The sequence below is a fragment of the Schistocerca americana genome, chromosome 2 (assembly GCF_021461395.2).
Source record: "Schistocerca americana isolate TAMUIC-IGC-003095 chromosome 2, iqSchAmer2.1, whole genome shotgun sequence".
In the NCBI taxonomy this organism is placed as follows: Eukaryota; Metazoa; Arthropoda; class Insecta; order Orthoptera; family Acrididae; genus Schistocerca; species Schistocerca americana.
Window position 1 is genome coordinate 706911290 of NC_060120.1, and position 24217 is coordinate 706935506.

The 24217-nt window shown below is 38.4% G+C and overlaps 1 protein-coding gene across 1 annotated transcript in view; it reads left to right on the forward strand.

The window, feature by feature from the left end:
* Positions 1-17705, forward strand: part of LOC124595810 (anoctamin-4) — a 148502-nt gene extending 130797 nt beyond the window's left edge. The window contains exons 13-15 of the mRNA XM_047134704.1: positions 1229-1334; positions 15908-16095; positions 17365-17705. Of these exons, the coding sequence (XP_046990660.1) occupies positions 1229-1334; positions 15908-16095; positions 17365-17676 (606 nt within the window). The 3' untranslated portion in view covers positions 17677-17705. The remainder of the gene's footprint in view (positions 1-1228; positions 1335-15907; positions 16096-17364) is intronic.
* The last annotated feature ends 6512 nt before the right edge of the window (positions 17706-24217 follow it).

Sequence of the window (24217 nt, forward strand, 5' to 3'; positions counted from 1 at the left end):
GTGTTTTGTCAGTTTCTGATTAAGGCCTTTTTGGCAAAACACTTACTTGCTGACAGCCTTTTTTTTTGTGCCTATCTGCAACAGCATCTCCACTGTATGGTGAGTAGTAACTATCCTTTTCATAATACTGTCATTATTCCAAGCAGGATCTTCCATCATTTCACTACTAATGTTAGCAACTTTAAGAACTAAACTGTAACTAACTGCCACATTTGTATAAATATGTTTATGTGTGGCAGCATGGTGACCAGAAACACTTCCCCGTGATAAATTTTGTAAAATGAATATTTTTAACAATTACCATTGAAGTATGCAATTTTCATTAAAAAGAAATAGATATTTTAGTTCCCTACAACACTGGCAACTCTAGTGCTGAAACTTTTTCTTTTTATTCCCATTTCTTTAACAAAGACTAGTAAATTAAAAATTGTTTCCATTATGAACATTTTATTTCACCATTATATAAAATTCCATAAAGTCATTTTCTTTTTGTACACTAATTATTACTTGTTGTGCTGTTATGCATTGATTAGTGTAAGCTGGAAATTAAGACATGACCATACTTTTATGTTTATGAAGCAAATTATCATATATTGTAGTGTTCATTAATCAGTTATATCACAAAGTTCAATTAATGTGTGACTTCAAATTCATATTCTTGTCAGTACAAAAGACTAAGAATTTAGCATTTTCTGTTTCACTTGTTGATTTACCCTGATGTATTATTTCTAATTGTGTGGTCAGGCCTTGTGTGTACAAAACTGCACATATTGTGTTGTGCATACAGACCTGCACATATTGTGCTGTACCTAAGTTTAGTGGAAGTCCATTTACTGATAAGAAGTTAGTAATTCAGCTGTTGGCAATAGGTCAGAAGTTAGTAATTCAGTTGTTGGCAATAGGTCAGAAGTCCATATTCTTGCTATCACACTGCAGTAGTTTTCAGCATACAGAGGCCAATGTAGTGGTTAACTGTATTCTATGCCGAGATAATTGTTTTTTATTCCGTCTTGTAATCATATTCAGTAGTAGTGCTTTAATATTGGTGAATTTCATTTTAGTCAGCTGAGTAAAGAAGACTATATATTTTATATCTAAAGACTTTGAGGTGCATATATAAATAGTACTCATAATTGAGTATGTAAGCTGCTGTCACTGCTGAACTTTTAGAAATTTTAATTTGTCACTAATTCAGTATAGCATTCATAATGCTTTAAATTTGTTTCAGGCATTTGTCATTGCATATACAAGCGACTTCATTCCACGTATGGTATACAAATTTGTCTATTCACCAGACAACACATTAACTGGTTACATTGACTTCTCACTTTCTGGTAAGTCAAAGGTCTTCCTCGTTCTCAAAATTAATATACTGAAATGTACTGCTGCCCCTTGATCCAATAAAGAAGCAGCAACATACTTACTTCATAGTAGTGACTCAAGTTAGATAAATATTTGTTACAATTAAACAATGCAAAGTCCAGGTAGAAATAAGAACAATATTATGAAAAGGGTAGATGGCACGCTGGGCTGCAGACACGCACAACAAAAAGACTGTAACACATTTAGCCTTCTGCCAAAGCCTTCTTCAGAAAAGAAAACACACCTACTCATTCATGCAAGCAAGCACAACCCATGCACACATGGCAGCTATCTCTGGCCCCTCCAGCCACAATGCCTGTGTGCAATGTGGCTGGAGCAGCCAGAGAAAGCAGTCATGTTCATGAGGTGTGGTTGCTTGCATGAATGAGTGTGTGTGTTTTCTTTCCTGAATGCTTTGGCCAAAAGCTAAATCTGTAACACATCAAAAAATAATTAATGTAATTTAATGAAATTTCAGGAATACATTTGTCTAGGTAGCATATTTAAATGATTGACATTGTAAGAACACAATAAGCCACTGCAAATGTGAAATGTTGGTATATGAACAAACAGTGTAACCATCAGAATATTGACTGCAAGCATGGAAATGTGCATGCATTATGTTGTACAGGTGCTAGATGTCAGTTTCTGGGATGGAGTTGTATGCCTGTTGCACTTGGTTAGCCAATACAGGGAAGATTAACGCTGTCTGTTGGTGACACTGGAGTTGTCATCTGATGATGTCCCATATGTGCTTGATTGGAGACATATCTTGTGACTGAGCAGGCCAAGGAAATATGTCAACACTCTGTACATGTTGAGTTACAGCAGCAATAATTGGATGAACATTATCCTGTAGGAATGCTGCTCATGAATGTCAGCACAACAGGTCGAATTACCAGACTGACACACAAATTTGTAGTCAGAATATCTCGAATAATCACTAGAGTGCTCCTGTTGTCGTATGAAATTGTACTCCAGACCATAACTCCATGTGTATGTCCACTGTGTCTAGCACACAGATTGGTTGGTTGCTGGCCCTCAACTGGCCTCCTCTTAACCAACACACAATCATCACTGGCTTCAAAGCAGAACCAGATTTCGTCAGAAAACACAAGAGACCTTTACCCTGCCCTCCAGCAAGCTCACATGTGACACCACTAATGTCACAAATGACAGTGGTTTGGCATCAGTAGAATCCATATTACAGGGCATCTGGCTTGGAGCTGTCCTTCAAGTAACCAGTTTGTAACAGTCTGTTGTGTCACAGTGCTGCCAATTGCCTCTCAAATTCATGCTGCAGATGCTGTATGGTGCACCAGAGCCATACACCAAACATGGTGGTCTCCCTTCTTGGTAGTGCCATGTGGCTGTCCAGAGCCCTGTCTTCTTACGACCATATATTCTCATAACCACCACTGCAAGCAATCATGTACAGTGGCTACACTCCTGCCAAGTCTTTCTGCAATACTGCAGAAGGAACATCCATATTGTAAAGCCTTATTCAAACTCAGTGAGGTGTTGATAATGGCATCTTTGTCATCTTAAAGGCATTCTTGATGAAAATCAACTCGTCACTCCCAATCTCAAAGGTAACTAATGCTCATGGCTGTTACATTCCTCATAGTGGTGCTACTAGTGTCATTCTTATTCGACTGGCATGAAACTTGAATAGATATCATCCTTCAGATGTAGAAACAGAAAAACACATATCCACACAATCATACAAGCACAACACACACATTCCAAGCCACTGTCATCTCTGGTATTGAGGCCTGAATGCAATGAGCAGTGATCCCAGCTGTGGTTGATGGTGAAGGTGCAGAACTGGTATGGGCAGAGAGGGGAAGGGGTAGTAGTGTAGTGGTGGGGAAAGATGCCATAGTGGTACCTGTGGAACTGTGCTGGGATGTAGCCAGGACCAGGAAAGGGGGAGAGCAGAGAAGCAGAGATGGGGAAAGGACTATGCAGGCATGCTGGGAAGATAGCAGGTGTGTGTGAGGCTAGATTGAGAACAGGTAAGAAAACAGAGGCAGGTGGGGACTAGGACTTGTGAATGCTGAGGACAGAGGTTCTGGGAAAGTCCACTGCTCCTCCAACTTGTGCAGTGTTCTTTTCCATACCTATTCCACCCCTGATCCCAATCCTTTGCCCCATTGCTCATATCCCTGTAATAGACCTAGATGCAGGTTCTGTCTCACCTAAGAGCCCACTGTCCCATCCCCACATCATCCCTGCACACTCCCTCAGGCAGTACTAAAGTATATTCCCACATCCTCACCCTGCTATCCATCCCCGTACTCACTCCATGCTTCTTCTGTACCTCTACTGCCCATCCCAGCTGAGATCACTGCTACAAGGCTATAGATGTAAGAAATTTTTGTGTTGATCAATAAGCCTCAAGAGGCTCGTTGCATTGAACTCCATGTTAATACTTTGCCTATTTATGTGGGTACTGCTTACAAAGCTCTCTCAGGGAAGCTTAGTATATTCGTCAAGCAAGTAGAATCATTTTTAAGTCACCTGTTCTCAAAAACTAAAAAAGTAATCATGCTTGGTGACTTAAATGAAAATTTTCTTACTTGTAATAATGATAGAAAAGATTTTGAGAATGTAATGAGAGCTTTTAATCTGAGGGCAGTTCTTGACTTTCCCACAAGAATGACATAGAACTATACAAGTCTGACTGACAATATCTTTGTAGGCAGTAACAGAATTGATAACATATGTGTAACACAAATCTTAAATGGCCTTTCTGACTAAGAGAGGCAGCAGTTAAAAATGCATGATGTGTGCCCTGCTAACAAGAGTAGTTTTTGTCAATGGATCATATATATTAATCAACAGTGAGAATCTAGAAACCTTCAGCAGACATTTTCAGTAGTTAGAATGGGAGACATTATACACAGTTAAAAATGACAATGATAAATTTAACCTATTCCTGAATGAATTTGTTACCCTTTTTGAAGCTGTATTCCCTAAGAGAATTTCAAAAAGTAACAACAGTGGCTCACTAAGGGAATCAAAACATCCTGTAAAATAAAGAGAATGCTTTATATTTCTCTCAGAAATTCTAACAAACCTCAGGATAAGCAGCCCTACAGCTTGTACTGTACCATCCTGAAAAATGTATTTGAAAAATCCAAGAGCATGTTTATAAAATCTGGAACTGACAGCTCAAATAATAAAATAAAAACTATTTGGAATGTGGTCAAAAGGGAGACAGGTAAAATTTCAGAAGATACAGACAGTATCGAAGTGTGTCATAATGGAAGCATGGAAAATGAAGGTGGTATAGCATTGATTGACTGTTCCGTCAGTTATTGGTAGTATGTTTTGTACATTATGAATGAAACACACATAGCACTGGTGTAATATTCTACAGTATTTATTTTTTGTTACATGAACTGGTTTTGTGCTGTGGCATCATCATCAGGTACAAGGATAAGTATGTGGTGCAGTGAAATTTTGTTGGATAAAAGATTTTAAACTGGTGCATGTGCAGAATACCTCCATTTCCAGAGATGAAAATGTTAATGTTAGAATAGGAATAAAACAAGTAAGGTTATCTCAGTGCAAATGTGATGTACGATCATTTGACTAAAATAAAAATATGTGACACATTAACAAATGAACTGTTGACAAATTACAACAGTCATACACAGAACAAAACTGAACAATAAGCTTTGGTGACATATTCCAAAGAAGTGGCTGAACAAAATAATCTTGTCTTTACTGGATCATAAATCACAAACAGATAAGATATAATAGTGATATTAAGCAGGTGTGTGATGCAGCTGTGATTATACAAAGTAATTTTTTTAACACAACAAGAGAAATTGTAGTAACTGAAATAAAGGAAATGGAGTAACATGGCCTGGATGGAAGTGTGAGTAGCATTTGCAGTTGGAAGTGGTGAGTAAGGGAACTGTGTCTGGTCATTCTGTACTAGGCCTGTGATGATGAACAAGTGTTTATTAGTTTCCATAATTTCAAGACAGTTCATCTTCCTTCCTTTGGAGATGTGACATAATACTGCATGTCTCACCTTGTAACTATGACCTTCTTTAAGAAGGTGGTCTGCAAAAGTAGAGTCTCCTTTTCTAAGTTTCCAGCTTCTGTCATGTTCCTTAAAGTGGGTATATATTGCACTGCCAGACTGATTTGTATAGAATTGGCCACAGTTACAAGTAATTCTATATATTCCACTCTTTTCCTAAGCTGGAATGCTGTCTTTCCCATGGAGAAAAAAGTGTCCATCAGTGTTTTGCAATTAAAATTATGTTTTTACATTCCTGGATTTAAGCTTTCTGGCTACATCCATTGAGAATTTTCCTAAGTATGGAATTGTGCACCATTTATTGCATTCTTGAGTTGGTGGGTTAAGGGCTGGGAAAAAAAGAGTACACCTATTGTTCCTGCTTTTTTTGTGTTATAGAGTCTGCTATGGTAGGATGACAGCCATTGTTTAATGCTATTTGTTTGATGGCATTTAATTCCATTTGGAAGTTGGCTTCACTAATGGGGATGGATAATATGCGATGCATCATAGAATAAAAGGCAGCATGTGTATGGGTCACTGGCTGTTGAGAATTGGCTGATATTGCTATATCTGTGGTGATAGGTTTCCTATACATGTTGAAAGTATGAATATGATCAATGATCTGTATAGTTGGATCTAAATAATTTATGCAGTTACCCCCAAGCTACATTGTGAATTTTATACTGTTGTGTTTAGAATTTTGTTGTTTGAGGAATTTTTGAAGTTGTCTTGTAGTTCATGTTTATAAGCACAACACACCATCAACATACCTAAACCTGTGTCCAACCTTGGAAGAGAGTCAATTATTTTCCAAAAACTGTGTTTCAAAATTGTCCATGAAGATTTCAGCAAGGACTAGACTGAGGGAGGATTCCATACCTAGACCAACCAGCTGATGGAAAATCCAGGATGGAATTTAACAATATTATGAGAAGGAAAGTTGCTGCTCACCATATAGCAGAGATGCTGAGACACAGATAGGCACAACAAAGAGATTTTCACACTTAAAGCTTTCAGCCAGTGGTCTTTGTCAACAATAGACATACATTCACACACACACACACTCATGCAAACACAACTCACACACATGACTGCAGTATAAGGCAACTGAAACCACACTGGGAACAGCAGCACCAGTGCATGATGGTAGTGGCGACTGGGTTGGGGAAAGAAGGAGGCTCGGGTGGGCAGGGGGAGCACTAGTATGGAGGGGATGGCGGGCAATGAAGTGCTGCAGGTTGGGTGGCGGACAGGGGAGAGGTGGGGAGGGGGGGGGGGGGAGGGAAGTAGTGGAAAAGGAGAGAAATAGAAATAAATAAAAAAATAAAATAAAAAGACTGGGTATGGTGGTGGTGTGACAGCTGTGTAGTGCTGGAATGGAAGCAGGGAAGAGGCTGGATGGGTGAGGACAGCGACTAACGAAGGTTATCTTATCCGTTTGTAATTTATGATCTATTACAGACAAGATTATTTTGTCCAGCCACATCTTTGGTATATGTCACCAAAGCTTATTGTTCAATTATGTTCTTCTATGTACAACTGTGGTAATTTGTCTATAGTTCATTAGTTAATGTGTCACATATTTTATTTTAGTTAAATCATCTTACATTGCACTTACTCTGAAATAACCTCACTTGTTTTATTCCTATTCTAACATTAACATTTTCATCTCTGGAAATGGAAGTACTCTGTACAAGTACTAGTTTAAAATCTTTGATCCAACAAAATTTCACTGAATCACATACTAACTCCGTACCTGATGATGGCGTTACAGCCAAAAACCAGTTTGTGTAACAAATAATAAATATGTAGTATATTACACCATCTTGTAAGAGTTTTATTCATACTCAAGCTGATGTAGTTGCCAATATGGTCAGAAACCATTTTTTGACAGTGATGGATCAAACTGGATGTAAAGGATCTATACTTGAAGCCATGAACCTTCTTCAAAAAGCAGTGCTGAACAAAATTATTCAGAGGCTTGTACCTTATATTACAACTGACGAGATTGAGGAAGTAATATGCCAAATGAAAAATAAAAATTCCAGTGGAATGGATAATATATCAATGAAAGTACTGAAGCACTGCTTCAAATTTATTCTTGGAGTTCTCCATCACATATTTAATGAGCATATAAATCAAGGTACTGTGCTCAATAGACTCAAATATGCAATTGGTAAGCTGCTATTCAAAAAAAGCTGAGATTTCCAACTACCAGCCAGTTTCATTGCTAACAAGTCTCTCTAAAATTCTAGAGAAACTAATGTTAAAGAGAAACATAGATCATCTTAATAAACATAAAATCCTTAATATAAATTGGTTTGGATTCCAAAATGGTATTTCAACTGACCACGCCATTTTCCCATTTTTCAACCATCTTCTTGAATCTATAAGCAATACAATGTCACCAGTTGGAATCTTTTGTGATCTGTCTAAAGTATTTAACTGTGTAGATCACAAAATTCTACTTATGAAGGCTGAACGCTATGGCTTCTATGGTAAAGTCAGGGCGTGGCTCAAATTGTATCTAGATGACAGAAGGTAGAAGGTAATATTGAGTAATTCTGCAATGGCACCCACCTGCTCTGACTGAGGCACAGTATGGAAAAGAACCAAACTGCTGTCTAGAGAACTCTGTGACCAATATATGCAAAGAAACTTTAGACTGGTTCACTTCTAATGGTCTGTCTCTCAGTGTTAACAAGACTCTATCCATTCAGTTTCAAAGGGTAGACAAAAGCTAGAAAATATTGAAATAAAATGTCATTACAAAGAAATGTTGAGATTAGAGCCTTCCAAATTCCTGGGATTACACATTGACAACACCACCCTATGTAAAATACTGAGTTTAGCAGTGTTTATCATTCACTCAATTTCATCTGTTCATCACTTGGAAACAGTCAAAGGTACACACTTTGGATATTTCCACTTACTTATGATACATGTAATCATGTTCTGGGGAAACCAGTCATAAGCAAATAGTCTTTATCACACAGAAGAGGGTCATCAGTTATGAGTAGAGTAACCTCTAGGTGCTCTCGCAGAAACTTATTCAAACAAATGGGGATCATCCCCATGCCATGCCAATACATTTTTTCACTAATGTGCTTTGTGAACAACAATCAGACAATGTACAGGACGAACAGTGAATATCATAATCACGGTACAGGAAGTAAACATGAGCTTCACAAAGACATAAAAAAATCTCAGCATGGTTCAGAATGGAGTATATTATTCAAGCAAGAAAGTACACAATAAACTTTCAGTTCACTTAAAACTTCCGGGCTGATAGGCCGTGGTCGAAGTATAAAACTGTCTCCTGACGTTTTGTCTCCGACTGCGGGAGACATCCTCGGAGGTAAAACGGCGAACTGCGAAGAGAACTTGAGGAAGCGCTGATTATATAAGCAGTACAGATGGTGCCAAAGTCGATCACGTGGCGTCGGCTATGAGATTGCCTCTGGTGAGGATTCATGAGACGTGGTGAGCACTGGCGGTAACCAGCAGTAAGCTTTTTCATCTCCACTTGGTTCTTAGTAATACTATGCAGTGTGGTGATTGGAATAAGATTGATGGTATAACATTCAAATCTATGGAAGTTAGTGCAGAAATATCACCAAATAGGCAGAAGAAGAAGTTCAATAACTTACAGAACAACATTTCGGGAGGCTCAGTTGAGGACAATTCTCGAACTGTTATTAACCTGTCTGATAAAGATTTGTCAAAAGTTGAAATTTCTGTACTAGCGAAAGGAGGCAATTTTGCTGTGACGCCCCAAAACGTACCAACAGAATATATTGTAGCAAATATTGAGGCCGGTATCTGGCAGCTTCCACAGCAGACCGCTGACGTAATTAGGATGGAAGCGGCTAGGATTTTACATACATGTAAGCCACCTAAAAGTAATTTGTCGCACGCTCAAAGGAAGGCGCTGAGGGATATAAATGCAGATAAAAACATTATTGTTCTTAATGCAGATAAGGGTAATGCCACCATCATACTGAACAGTAAGGACTATCATGGAAAAATCAATGATATTTTGGTTCCCTCCAATTACAAGAAACTCCAGAAAGATCCGACTATGAAGATTTTAAGAATGACAAATCACTGGTGAAAGCTTCTTCATTTGGCTCCGACGATAAGAAGCTGCTTTGTAAAACGGAAGCGTACCCACCTAGACTTTATGGCTTACCCATAGTTCATAAACCTGGGACTCCGTTGAGACCAATTGTCAGCGCTATAGGTGGGCCAACACACGAGTTAGCTAGACACCTTGCCTCAATGCTGCAGCCTTATGTTGGTAGGACGGACAGTCATATTAAAAATTCAGCTCATTTCATTGACAAGTTAACGAAAACGAGCGTGGGCCTGGATGATATCCTCGTCAGTTTTCACGTTGTGTCATTATTTACCATGATTCCGGTAAACGAAGCTATCTTATGCATAGCGGATATTTTTCCTACCGATATTGTGGCATTATTCTGACACTGCCTCACCACAACCTACTTTCAATACAATAATGACTTTTATGAACAGATTGATGGGGTGGCTATGGGCAGTCCTCTCAGTCTTGCTGTGGCTAATTTATTTATGGAGACTTTTGAACAACGGGCGTTGCAGACTGCCAGTAAGAAACCAGCCAGATGGTATCGCTATGTTGATGAGATGTTCGTAGTATTGACACACGGAACTGAGGAGTTGGATGCCTTCCTGACACATTTAAATAGCATTAATCCGAAAATCCAATTCACTATGGAGACAGAAAGGAATGGGCAATTGAATTTCCTGGATGCGTCTGTGATTAAACGACGGGACGGAACGTTGGGCCATAAGGTGTATAGAAAGCCCACACATACTGATCATTACCTACATAAAGATTCAAACCACCACCCTAGACAAAAAAGAGGTGTAATGAAAACTTTGATAGACAGGGCGTACAAACTTTGTGAACCTGTTTATTTAAAAGATGAGATTGAACATCGATGGTCAACTTTCGTGAAAAATGGCTATTCCAGCAAGGATATAGGTCGAACACTTCGCTTTAGGCAGAGAATCAGGAGCAACGACTAACAACAGTCACCCAAGGGCAAAGTTTTTCTTCTGTTCATTAGTAAGGTCACAGATCGCATTGGGAACGTTTTAGGCAAATATGGGGTGGAAACTACTTTCAGACCCACTAGGAAAATAAAAGAATTTTTAAGGTCGGCAAAAGATACACTACACCCTTTGGCTACACCGGGGTTATATAAAATTCCTTGTAGTTGTGGACAGATTCTCATCGGTACCACAAAGAGAAGTGTGAACACCCGTCTTGCTGAACATAAGAGGAATTGCCGCCTGGGTCACACGGATAAATCGGTCGTAGCGGAACATGTTTACCAGGAAGGTGATCATGAAATAAAATTCTGCAAGACAAGCATCATATCAAAAACCTCGCATTATTATGCATGCTTGTATAGAGAGGTTATCGAGATTGATAAACATCATAATAATTTTAACAGGAAAGACAAAGGTGTTAAACTGGATAAAATTTGGATGTCAGCGTTACACCGCAAGCGTGACGATCGATTACTTTCAATCGAGAATGTTGGCATCACCAGAGACAATCTCATAGCCGATGCCACATGATCGACTTTGGCGCCATCTGTACTGCTTATATAATCAGCGCTTCCTCAAGTTCTCTTCACAGTTCGCCGTTTTACCTCCGAGGATGTCTCCCACAGTCGGAGACGAAATGTCAGGAGACAGGTTTATACTTCGACCACGGCCTATCAGCCTGGAAGTTTTAAGTGAAGACAATACCGGCCATGAAAGTTTACATTGTATGATCAGACTTTCAGTTAATAATAGTTCGGTCGTTGGGCATAAGAATAAGATCAAAAAACAGCTAAAACATTATCTTTTGAATACTTCTTTCTACTCCCTACAGGAATTTTTTGACAATGTATAATAATTAGTAAAATATGTTTCATTTTATGCATTCCTATAAAAATGACTATATAGTGCTCCATATCAGTTGTGGCAATTAATATTATATGAATTAGAATGCAACCCTTATAATTTTTTTGTAATCTAGGTTGTTATTTGAATACTTGAAGCTCATGTATCTATTAACATATGTTTTAGATTGTAATTCTCATGACCATTTACGTATGGTTGTTATTGTAATAATCTCCCATGATCTACATCCTAGCGATACACTTGCATCAAGAGTCCATGGAACTCGAAACTAAATACGTAATGAAACTGCACCTCTGTATCTGCAGGCATCATTGGCCATGTGTGTGTGTATGTGAATTGTGCATATATGATTGCTTGTATGTGTGCTTCTTTGCATCTGAGGAATTACTTTGTGTGACTGGTTAGTCTCATTCTAAATGTACTTTAAAATTGTGCATTTGCTGCACAACGCTTCTTCCATCCATTTCTCTCTTGTTAACAGTATTATGAGAAGGAAAGTTGCTACTCACCATATAGTGGAGATGCTGAGTCGAAGATAGGCACAACGAAAAGACTTTCACAATTAAATCTTTAGGCCACTGGCCTTCATCAACGACAGACGCTCATACACACACACATACACACACACACACACACACACACACACACACATTCACACCAACGCAACTCACACACACAACTGCAGTCTCAGACAACTGAAACCACCCTGCAAGCAGCAGCACCAGTGCATGATGGGAGTGGTAACTAGGTGGTGGTGAAGAGGCGGCAGGGATAGGGAGCGGGAGGGATAGTATGGTGGGGGTAGCAAACAGTGAAGTGCTGCAGGTTAGACAGAGGGCAGGGGAGAGGTGAGGTGCAAGGCGGGTGGGGGGGAGTAGCGCTAAGGAATTCAATAAAAAAACTGGGATCGAAAGACAGCTGTGTAGTGCAGGAGTGTAAAAACAGGGAAGGGGCTGCCGACGAAGGCTCCACCATTGTTGTTTTGAACCGCAAGGATACCTGGTGGAAGGACTCCACCAGCTGTCAGAAACTTACACCTACGAACCTTGCCATAGTGACCCCATTCTAGTAATCCAGTAGGATCTCCAGTCACTACTCAAATCCTTAGGCCCATCCCAGAACCTCTCCCTGGAGTCCATCTCTCTACTCACCCTGCACTCCTATCTTCCACATGCTTCCTAAAGTCCATAAACTTAACCTAACCACCCAGGATGCTCCATTGTGGCCAGTTACTATGCCCCCACTGAAAAAATCTCTGCTCTCATAGACCAACACCTTCAACCTATTACCCAGAACCTACACTCGTATAGAAAAGATACCAACCATTCCCTCCACTGACACTCCACAGTTCCTGACCCTTTACCACAAGGTGCCCTGCTCATCACTGCTGATGCCACCTGCCTGTGCACTAACATTCCTAATGCCCATGGCATTACCACTATTGAACACTCTATTGAACTCTACCTTCCCCAGTGCCTGACAGATTCCAAACCAACAACCTCCTTCCTAGTCACCATGACCAACTATATCCTCACACACAATTACTCCTCCTTTGATGGCATTACCTACAAACAAATCCTATGCCAACCTTTTCATGGCCCATCTAGAGGAATTCTTCCTAAAACCACAGAATCCTAAACCCCTCACCTGGTTCAGAATCATTGATGACATCTTTGCTATCTGGATTGAAGGTGAGAACACCCTGTCCACATTCCTACAGAATGTCATTAACTTCTCCCAATTTGTTTCATCTGGCCCTACTCAACCCAACAAACCACTGTGCTGCATCCTATGTAGGCATGACAACCAACAAGCTGTCTGTCCGCATGAATGGCCACCAACAAACTGTGGGCAAAAAAAATGTGGACCACCCTGTTGCTGAGCACACTGTCAAACATGATATCCCACATCTCAATGACTGCTTCACAGCCTGTGCCATATGGATCCTTCCCACCAACACCAGCTTTTCTGAATTGCGCAGGTGGGAACTTTCCCTGTAATACATCCTATGTTCCCGTAACCGTCTTGGCCTCAACCTTCGTTAGTCAGTGTCCTCACCCATCCGGCCCCTTCCCTGTTCCCATTCCAGCATTACGGAGCCGTCATTCCACAATCACACCCAGTCTTTTTATTGATTTCCTTTACCGCTTCTGAACCCCCCACCCCCCACTCCGCACCTCACCTCTTCCCTGCCCTCCATCTAACCTGCAGCACTTCAGTGTCTGCCACCCACACCATACTATCCCTGCCCCTCCTCATGCCAGCCTCCTCCTTATCCCCAACCAATTGCCACTCCCATCATGCACTGGTGCTGCTGCTCACAGTGTGGTTTCAGTTGCCTGAGACTGCAGTCATGTGTTTGAGTTGCATTTGCCAGTGTGTGTGTGTGTGTGTGTGTGTGTATGTATTGTTGATGAAGTCCAATGGCCAAAAGCTTTATTTATGAAAGTCTTTTTATTGTGCCTATCTTTGACTCAGCATCTCCGGTGTATGGTGAGTAACAACTTTCCTTCTCATAATATTGTTGCATTCCATTCTGGATTTTCCATTGTTTCACTCTTGTTAACTTTTGATAGTTTCACACATGTGAAATACCGAAGTAGGTAATCTGTTCAAAAGATAGTTTAGTGTGGCAAAGGCTTGTGAATACATAAATTTTAAATATTTCATTCTATTACTGTGCTGATATTTACTAGTAACGTGGCTTCTGTGGGCTATAACAGTTTATATTTGTCAATATTGTAGTTTTTCATTATGAATAGACTGTAATATTTTACATTTAATATGATACAAAACAGCTCAGTATTTCCTTGTAAATTATTAGTATGAATTTTAAATTGCTAATAAAGAGAAAGAGTTATAAATGAAGGATGATTACACATGTACAGTATAATAAATATATATCATCACTCTTTGCTTATGAAATTACAATGGGACTTTATTCAGTAGTCTTGTGTGAGGAGGACCAAATCCTTTTGTCTGAACTGAAAAGAGACTCACAGCAAAAGAACTGTATGGTGAACTGCGTCTAGTGTGGATATAGAGAGTAGTACCATGTTTTAAGAAGATAATGTGTTAGATTCACAAAGAATCAAACTCTGGTTTACTGTGATATTTGGCACAAAAACTGAAAAAATGAAATTCATCCTACACAAATGTAATACTTATAGAAACAAAAAAAATGAAGTTTCCAGTGGATGCAGTCACATTGCTAACATCAAATGACTATTATTTGGACCCACAATGCATTTGACTGAATTTTTTTACACAAAATTCTACCAAAAAATCTAGACAGTACAGAAGAGCAGTGGGACAGACATAGGATAATTAACTACTACATGTAATATGTGAATAGTATCTTCTTCCAACATGGTCCTGTAACTAAGTGCCACTTATCAAATGATGGGAAGTTAAGGGTGGAATAGAAACGACATTGAAAGGACAGAATGCTACTCTCCACATAGCGGTGGCATTGAGTAGCAGGCAGGCACAGTGAAAAGGAATACTAGAAATATTTCTGCTTTATGGAAAGGATAGTTTGCTTCTCATCACACAGAGGAAGCATTTTATGGAATCATATATTGCTATGCACCACAAGAAGAGGACTTTATCCAAAAGCTGTCACTAATCATCATAACAAATGCTAGACTGCACCTAGTTTTGGAACGTAGTACAGAATCATGGAGCAATGAGAAGACATTGTTTTATAGTGATTAACCATGGTATATTTTTTATGTTTCAGTGAAAGGTAGAATTCTGTCAACATTGTCATCATTAAAGACAGGGAAGCATATGAGATAGGGGAATGTCTGCTGCACAGTATCTTGGGGTGACCATAGTATCTACAGTGAAATTTGATATGGGATAGTTACAATGTGGTCCAGCTTCTCACTGTATAAGCTTGGGACTCATTCAAACAGGAAACTGTGAACTTCATACCGCATAGTGTTAATTGTGATGTTTCTAAAAGTATATTTTGGACATGTCAAAGATTAATAAAAAGAATAACTGATACAAATCATTAGTTGATTAAACATTACTCCCTATTTAAAATTTGGATGGTGGGCCATTTCTGTCAGACCATTTAGCAGTAGTACACTAGAATTGCATAGAAGTTGAATTCCATGCTTTACATTCTTCTAGACCTTTTTGGAAAGTTTTCCATACTTATATATTTTGAAAACTCATTCATTTTCCCATACACATAAGTACATATGCATACCTTTATATGTAGAGGTCAGAGTGGTTGGGGAGAGATGGGGATTACAATCAGGTTGTCCAGTGAGTAGCTCTAAGTGTACCAAAGCAATGATGTTAACATGCATCCTCAAGTTTTGTATTGTATTAAAACTAGTGAGTACCAGCCATTAAAATTATTAGCTAAAATAATAGTGGCTTTTATAAGTATTAGCTCTTGCATAGCACATTTTTCTGTTTCCCTTAATGAGGTTGAAATAATGTAGTTTGTGTTGATGTTTGTGTAATAAAATTGCCATTTTACACCCCCTTGTTTACATTTCTATTACTCTTTCTTTCTGTCAGAATTCAATACATCTGACTTCCAGAAAGATATGATACCTGATGATGATGACAATCCCAACACACCACCTCCAGAGACTTGCCAATATAGAGGTTATCGTAACAATGCCACTTCTGAGGATCCGTATGGCCTTTCAGCTGTCTACTGGCATGTCTTTGCAGCCAGACTTGCATTTGTTGTTGTATTTGAAGTAAGTGAACTATGTACCCAGTAGTGCACTGCTTTAAGTTGGCTTTAGTAACATTGCTATTACAGATGTATGTGATTGCCTTAGAGATTTAGAGACTTCAAACAACTGTTCAGTAAAATAGAATTTCAATATGCCATTATTTCATTTACAATTAGCAGTTCCTCCATTTTGTTCTGTTATTATTATAGCTCAGAACAACTTTTTCTCATCATCAGTGAGCTTAAACTAGCAAAAATAACTGAAAAATTAGTTCAAAAATCACCTGAGAAGTATGTCTTCTTTGTTAAGTTTTCTATTTCTTTTCACTGCATGCTTTGTATGTATTACAGTGACAGTTTCATGATTGAAAAAACAACCAAACAAAAATTATGAAAGTCAGCAGTTCACTTACAAATAAATGAATCTATCCATCATTTGTCTGATGAGTGACTGCCTTTTCTAATTATTGTCTGTTGTTTCTCTTCATATTTTTTTATTTGAGATTCCATTTTAGCTTATACATAGGTATTAGTCCTTTTAATTTGAACATAGAGAATGAGCACTGAGACTTAAAAAAATGAATAACAGCAAGCAAAACTTGTGTACAATGAAATACTACAAGAGTGTGCTGAAGAGTAATGCCTCTGATTTTTTAATGTGAAAACTCTCAAAGCTTCACAAATCAAACAAATGTTATTAAAATTCTACATCTTTATTCTCAACGTAGTTAATCTGGTGATGAGCACACTTCCCCCAACAAGAGACCAGCTTTTCGACACAGCCACAGTCTCACTTCTGCTTGCACTGCTTCATCAGAAAAAGATGAAAATCGGATGGGGCCAAGTCAGGACTCTACAGAGGATGGTTAATGACAGTGAATCCAAGGTGTTGGACTGTGGCAGATGTTGAAGCACTTGTGTGTTGTCTGACATTTTCATGGTGAAGGAGAGGGGGCTCCACGTGTGGATGAACTCTTTGAAATCAAAACTTGACTACAGCATGCTGTTTCTCAGAGACTGACATAGTTAGACTATATGCCACCATATTACACACTACAATTTGGAGCCTTTTAGCAAACAGAGGGCTGCAAATCTGTAGACATGGAGAATAAAGGTGTTGCATGTTAACAATACTTGTTTTATATAAAAAGCTTTAACAGTTACCACAATTTGTGTGCATTACTTTTCAGCACACCCTCATAGTTGCACATAAAAACATATGTACTTCAATTATATTTTTAAATGTGCTTTAGAGACTCTAATTAAAAAGATTTTATTTTCAATTTTGCAGCATATTGTGTTTGCGCTGACAGGAATTATGGCATATGCCATACCAGATATTCCACAAGAGGTCCAAACTCAAGTGAAACGTGAGAAGCTTTTGGAGAAAGAGAGAAAGTATGAAATTGGCCTCAAAGCAGCAGGTTCTCCAAGTAATTTTCGTGACAGAGAAGATGGAAGTAAACTTCAAGGGAGATTACAGCTGCCTCCACTTTTGCCTCCTGGGACAGCAAGAGAATCAAACAACTGGTGGGCTCGGCGAGTGAGCAAAGTACGAGATGTATCAACAAGTCTTGCAGCTCTCAACAAAACAACCACTTAGCACGAAGAAAATGAATTGTACAATACTTTCTCCTGATGCGGCAAAGCTGAAAATCATTTTCTTGGCTATCTGCTGTTCAGAACTTTTATCTTGTACCTATATATTTCAAAGGCATTAACACAACTGCAGAAGACCAGTGCCTACTAAAGAAAATTGTTTGTGACTTGGTCCAATTAGTGCCTACTAAAGAAAATTGTATGTGACTTGCTCAAATGGAATTGTTGGCTACGAGGCCCTGAGGAGTAAATCCACCCTCCTAATCAGAAAGGCATAATGGTCCTTTTCTTTGTAGTGTGTAAGAGTTGTGTCTTAAGTGTCTCTGTAATGAATGTTTGTATAGTATGGTGCCATACTTGTGTCTCATGATGATGAGAGAAGGTAGGGGGTGAAAACTGCTGTCAGCAATAGCCTATTCTTCTCATGTAGCACAAAGGGGACCACTGAGCATAAAGTCTCCATCTGATCATGCTGTAGGACACTGTGAAGGGTTTGGAATTTAATCTAAGACATTGATGCCAAGTCTGGTGATCATTCCTCTTTCCCTTTGCTGACCACATACGAGAGGAGAAAATTTCTTCCGACACCATGTTTCAGACCAACTACCTCTGAACTGAGCGCCATCGCACAGTCTTGCATTAGCAACTTTTGCTATGGAAATGCCTATATTTCAGATGAAAAACATTTTTAACTGTTAGTCCTTCAGATAGTGATTACAGAATAGGTGCCACTGAATATGACTGATAGCATAAATAAATTGTATCCAAGTAAGACTCTGTGTTCTGAATGGGTGCTGAAATATAGATACTCAGCATTTCGTATGTGCAACTGTTTATTGATCTGTAGATATATATGTATTGTTCTGTGCATTTTGACAATTTTTCCAACATCTTTGTTTTATTATTGTTTTGAGGTATCCACACAAAAAAACGAAGAAGTTTGGAAATAATAAAATTTGCTTGTTGCGTCAGATACAAAGATTGTTAAATTGAAATTGTTTTATTGTTGAAGATTATGGGACCATTTAATAGTCTTAGGATTCTATTAGCAATGCATCCAGTATATGTAACTTATTTCTCTACCTTCAGAGTAGTAATTATTGCCAGTACATTATTATAGGAATGTTGTGACTGGTGTTGCAAATTGAGTTATATACCATCTACTAAGGCTGTGACAAGTACAAAAATAATGTCAACTATTGTTGATAAGTAAAAATCTTTAAAATGCAAAAATATTGTACCTTAAGCAGTATGCATTTAATATTAAGCAGATGTATTAAGATTTGCTTCTCTTCCATGTTTAATATGAAGTTTTGCTGTATTCTCTGCTTTTTCTCCCATCAGTTTTCTTACTTCTTGTTTTTGATTTTTAAAATATTGTTGATACTATTTTATTTCACTCAGTCTCCTTTACTTCAGATTGATATACCCACCTGGGTTTCTCATACTTGATACATACTGTTTATTTAGTGATCTGATTGTAGTGGACTGTTCTATCCTCCTCATTACTAGATGGATTATTTATGTTAATTCCATTCTAAGTGTTAATCAAAAGAAAATCTATTTTCTGAATTGTGTTTGTGGGACAGATATTCTGATAATGGATAAACCCTTACCTCTCTTTGAAATTTCATGTTTTTGCACACTGAAGAATATAACTTTCAACTTAATTAATTTTTTACTAACAAAATTGTTAAACTGTTTTTGAAAATTGTTATGAAAACTGTAAACTAAACTCAGAGGCAAACTAAGTTTATTGCTCAAGAACATGTTAACTCATCACAGATGGCTATCATTTAGCCATGCAGTTTCATACATGTGTCATGTGCAATACCCTCATGTTGTTTTTTTTTTTTTTATTGTATTTAGTAGATGTACACTATTCCATTTTCTTTCTTTTGTGTATTTTCCTTTGTATTCTTATGCACATATTTTGTTTCTGCATTTCATTAACGCTTTATATAATTACTCATATTCTTCTTGCTAACACTGCACTGTTGTTTCTATCATTGCATGCCTTACCGCAAAAGTTTTATTTTTAACTTCTTATGAGAACTGCAGTGCATAGTGATTATCTTCAACAGATTTCGTCATAAAATTAGTCTTAATGGGCTTCAGTCACACTGTTTCCTTTTGGTTTACTTATTGTAATGTAACATGCCGTTCTAATTATTGTTTGTCCTTTTTGTTTTGCCATTCTGTTAAATACCTGTAGCAGTTTCTATCCATTAATATTTTTGTTTGCAATAACAGGGTGTTTTATATGCAATGAATTCTATCTGCTGATATGGTGGACACTTCTATTATGTTTCTAATTTATGTTTATGTCTACAGAATGTTTTTCATTCTATCACCATTTCCTGCCTCATTTTATAACATTAACTTAAGGTAGACAGTTTCCTTTTTTGATACTTTTCGACAAACCTGCATTTGCAAATTGCGTACACCATCAAACTCATTGTATAGGATGTATGTCCGAAAAGTCCTGTAGCATAAGCAGAATCAGTGTGCTTAAATAATATGTTGTCTACTGAGCTGTACACATATAGCTAGAACTGTAAATTTTTGATGACTTGGGGGTTTAGTAACTGGGACAATTACTTCACATATGTTGTTGCCTCTTGAATGATGATGAGTCGTATTACATATCAAAAATTTAACACACTCACACAAATCACAGTCTGATGGCTGTGTAACCCTTTCAGCAGCTCCTTTATAGCCAATCCAGGATTCCAGGAATGTAGAATCCAACCAGTCCTCTATAGCCAATTTGTGATGGTGGCTACATCTGATGGAGTACCATCATACATGAATCACTTCTATTTAATTTAATTATGAAAATAAATTAGGAGTAAAGACAACAACTCACCAAATAGTAGAGGCACTGCATTACTAACAGGCATGTAAACTAAACTGAGAACTTTGGTATATTTTGGACAAATATTTTTTCAAGCTAGAGTACACATACATATGTGTGCACCCACCCATCCACACACCCATCCACACACACACACACACACACACACACACACACACACACACACACACACACACACACACACCTGTACAGTTGAATTGTGCCAGATGACTACACAGTGACAGGACTGCAGTTCTGCAGGTAGACCGATGTGAGGAGTTGTGTTGGGTGAAGAGTGCAAGGAGAGAAGGGGGGCTGGATGAGGGAGGGATGGTTGCAGAAGGATAGCTGATGGCTCGGAAGGAGGCAGCAGGTGTGCAAGATAGGAATGCCTCCTGTATGCAATGCAGAGGCAGCAGGTTCACGGGATAGGAATGCACAAACTAGAACCAATGAGTTCGTGAAGCACAAATTGATTATGATGAGAAGGGATGGGTGACATAACAGAGAAAAGGGGAGGCTGTGGGAAAGAGGGTTTGTGTGCAACATGAGTGAAGTTAGTTTCTTGGGGCAAGGAGGAAGTGGGTGTAGAGCAGGGCATTAGCAGATATTTAGGCCTGGAGGATTATGTTAAAGGATGTGCTGTGATAACTCCCATCTATACGGTTCAGAAATGCTGGTGCTGGGGTGAGGGGGACCCTAGGTTCCACAGGGATGTGATCCATTTGGCAAGAGGTTGGAGGTGGATATGGCAAAGCAATGGAACAGGATAGGATGTGTGGGCAGGAGAATACCTCACAGATTTTGGGTGGGATATTCCTTTTTTCCAGGCACAGTGATAGCCAAAGCCATGGCAGAGGATATGGTTCAGCTGTTTCAGTCCAGAATTATATTGGTTGATGAGAGGGCTTATCCATTGAAGTTGATTTTTTGGGTTGGTGGGAGGATTAAGGATATGTAAATACTGGATGTGAGAAGTATGCACATGGACTAGGTTTGGGGTTTAGTGTCTGTCTGTGAAGGCCTTAATGAGACCTCCAGCACACAAGAAAAAGGAGTTCTTGTCACTCCAGCTGTGCCACCCCATGGCTAGCCAGAATATATTGGAGAGATTTTTTGGCGTGGAAGGGATGACAGCTGTCAAATTGCAGGTGATCTTGATGCTTAGTGAGCTTGATATAGACAGAAGTATAGATGTAATCATCAGAACAGGTCCAGGTGAAGCTAATGGGAGAGAAGGTGTAGAGGCTGTGGTGGAATGAGGATAGGATATCTTGGCCCTGTGTCTAAATCATGAAGATATCATCAATGAAACTGAACCAGACAATAGCTTAGGGGTATTGAGAGGCTAGGAGGGTTTCCACTAGATGATCAATAGACAGATTGGCATAGGATGGTGTCCTGAAAGGCCCGTGGTGATGCTGCAGATTCATTTGTATATCCACCTATCACAGGAGATGTAGGTATGATTACCAATCTACTTAGTGAGATGTACAATGAACAAAATGGTGGGTTTGGTGTCAGAAGATGTTAGGAAAGGTAGTGTTTAATAGGAACACACTCCTGCAATCTGTCAGTTCCAACACAGACTTATCTTATCCCATCAGAGGCAGGATCATCTGTGTAAGCAGATGTGTCATGTATAACTCTGCTGAAATTTCTGCACAGCACTTTATGTGGACATGACATCCAACCAACTGTCCACCCAAATGAATGGCCACCACCAGGTGTTGGCCATGAGGAGATTACATGTGCCTCCCTCTGAACAATTAACCATTTTTCAGCAGACTTCCTACCTGTTCCCTGCCACCTTTCTTCCTTCATCCATTTCACCTGACACAGCCTCTAACCCCAATCCACCTGCAGAACTGCAGTTCCAGCATTCTGTTTTCAACCAACTGCAGTTCTTGCATTGTTTATTCAACTAACGCAATGTAGTTTTACATAGGTGTTTGTTTGTTTGTTTGTTTGTGTGTGTGTGTGTGTGTGTGTGTGTGTGTGTGTGTGTGTGTGTGTGTAAGGGCACTGCAGCTCAGAAAAGGATTTGTCTGAATGGTGGCAAAGTTTTCAGTCCTGTTTATGTGCCTGTAGAAGAACCTACTATTTGGTGAGGGATTACGTTTGCTCCTAAATTATTTACATTCTGCCAGAACTGTAAATGCCATATTAATTTAATGATGGATACATTCCAGTACTGTACAGTTCATATATCAGGTAACTGAGCAATATTGTCTAGTAGTTCTTGTTTTCAGCCTCTTCCAAAAAGTGTGAGACAACCTCATGTTGGTTCCATGAACTACATCATATGATAACCTGCTGGTCCCCTTGTCGGTGAAGTTCATACAAGAAGAGTTTATTCTGGCACAAATATTGCAGATTCTGGGTATTGGCCTCTGTATTGACACAAGTATCTCATGGAAAAACAGCACACTGTAAAAATGTAGCATCTTCATCCATATTCTTTAAGAATCAAGCTAATATCTTCAGTCTGCATTCAGAGCAATCTTCCAGTAGCTGAGACAAGAGTTGCAGTTTACATGGATCAGTGTGTAGCCTTCCTTATCAGGGATCCATCTGCAGTAACTCCATACTTCTGAAATCCTCATCTATCCTAAAGTTGTTGTTCAGTGCAATAGTGACTGAACTTAGAGGTAACAAATGGATGTAAGTAATCTTCACTCCCACATAGCAGAATGTTTCGTATGTTTACATCTTTTGATAGCATCATTCATTCAAAAAATAAATACAAATAACTAAACAAAAATGTCTATGTTGCAAGACTTGGCAGGCATCACAAATTTTCCATTCTTTTATACTTTTTAAAAGTCCAGGAGATAAGATAATTCTAGTTTCCATGCTTTCCTAAAATAATTATGAACTCTTTTCCATATTTTTAACTGCACATAAACCAAAACCTCTTTGACAGTATTCTTAATGGGTTTATGTGCACTAAATTTCAAAATAAGAATGTTCTTCATGATCAATTCATAGCAAGATATTATGTTAACAGTGAAGATAAATTGTTAACATTCATTGCAAACAATTATTGTGGGCTTAGCTTATTTTTTATAGTGCAGTATCGACACCAATCAAGTATTTGAATAAATTCTTTATTCTTCATTTCAATTGTGACTTGTGACACTTGTATTATCACAGTATTTTAAGAATTTTCAACGTTTGTATTTGTTCCATATGTGGATATTGAATGGCTTATTTATTCTTTGTTACTTTAAAAATCTAATCATAATTGAATGAATTGCTACATTTATGCTGTTCCTTCTCTTTACAAGTGAACACACGCATTGCATTTCATTACCTCAATTTGTTCATATACTTTATACAGTTATTTTAAAAATGAAAAATTGTAACAAACTTGAAACATTGTTTGATAATATTAATAAAATATTTTTCTAGTAAAACTTTTATACTTATCTTTTTGTTTCTTGACATTCCACCAATAAGTCTTTTCCCAGTTTGTGCACAGCATATCTGTAAGTTATTTTTAAGCAGAAACACTGCGATATGTTTAAAATTCAGGGTAGTAGCATGGGAAAAGATAGTGGTCCAAGTAAGGACTAGATGAAATTAGAAATTAATTCATTGAACTAACATATGTGTTAATTGTTCAGTCAAGACATTTCAAATAAGCAAGACTCCATAACAAATTGTGATGGAGATTTATGTAATA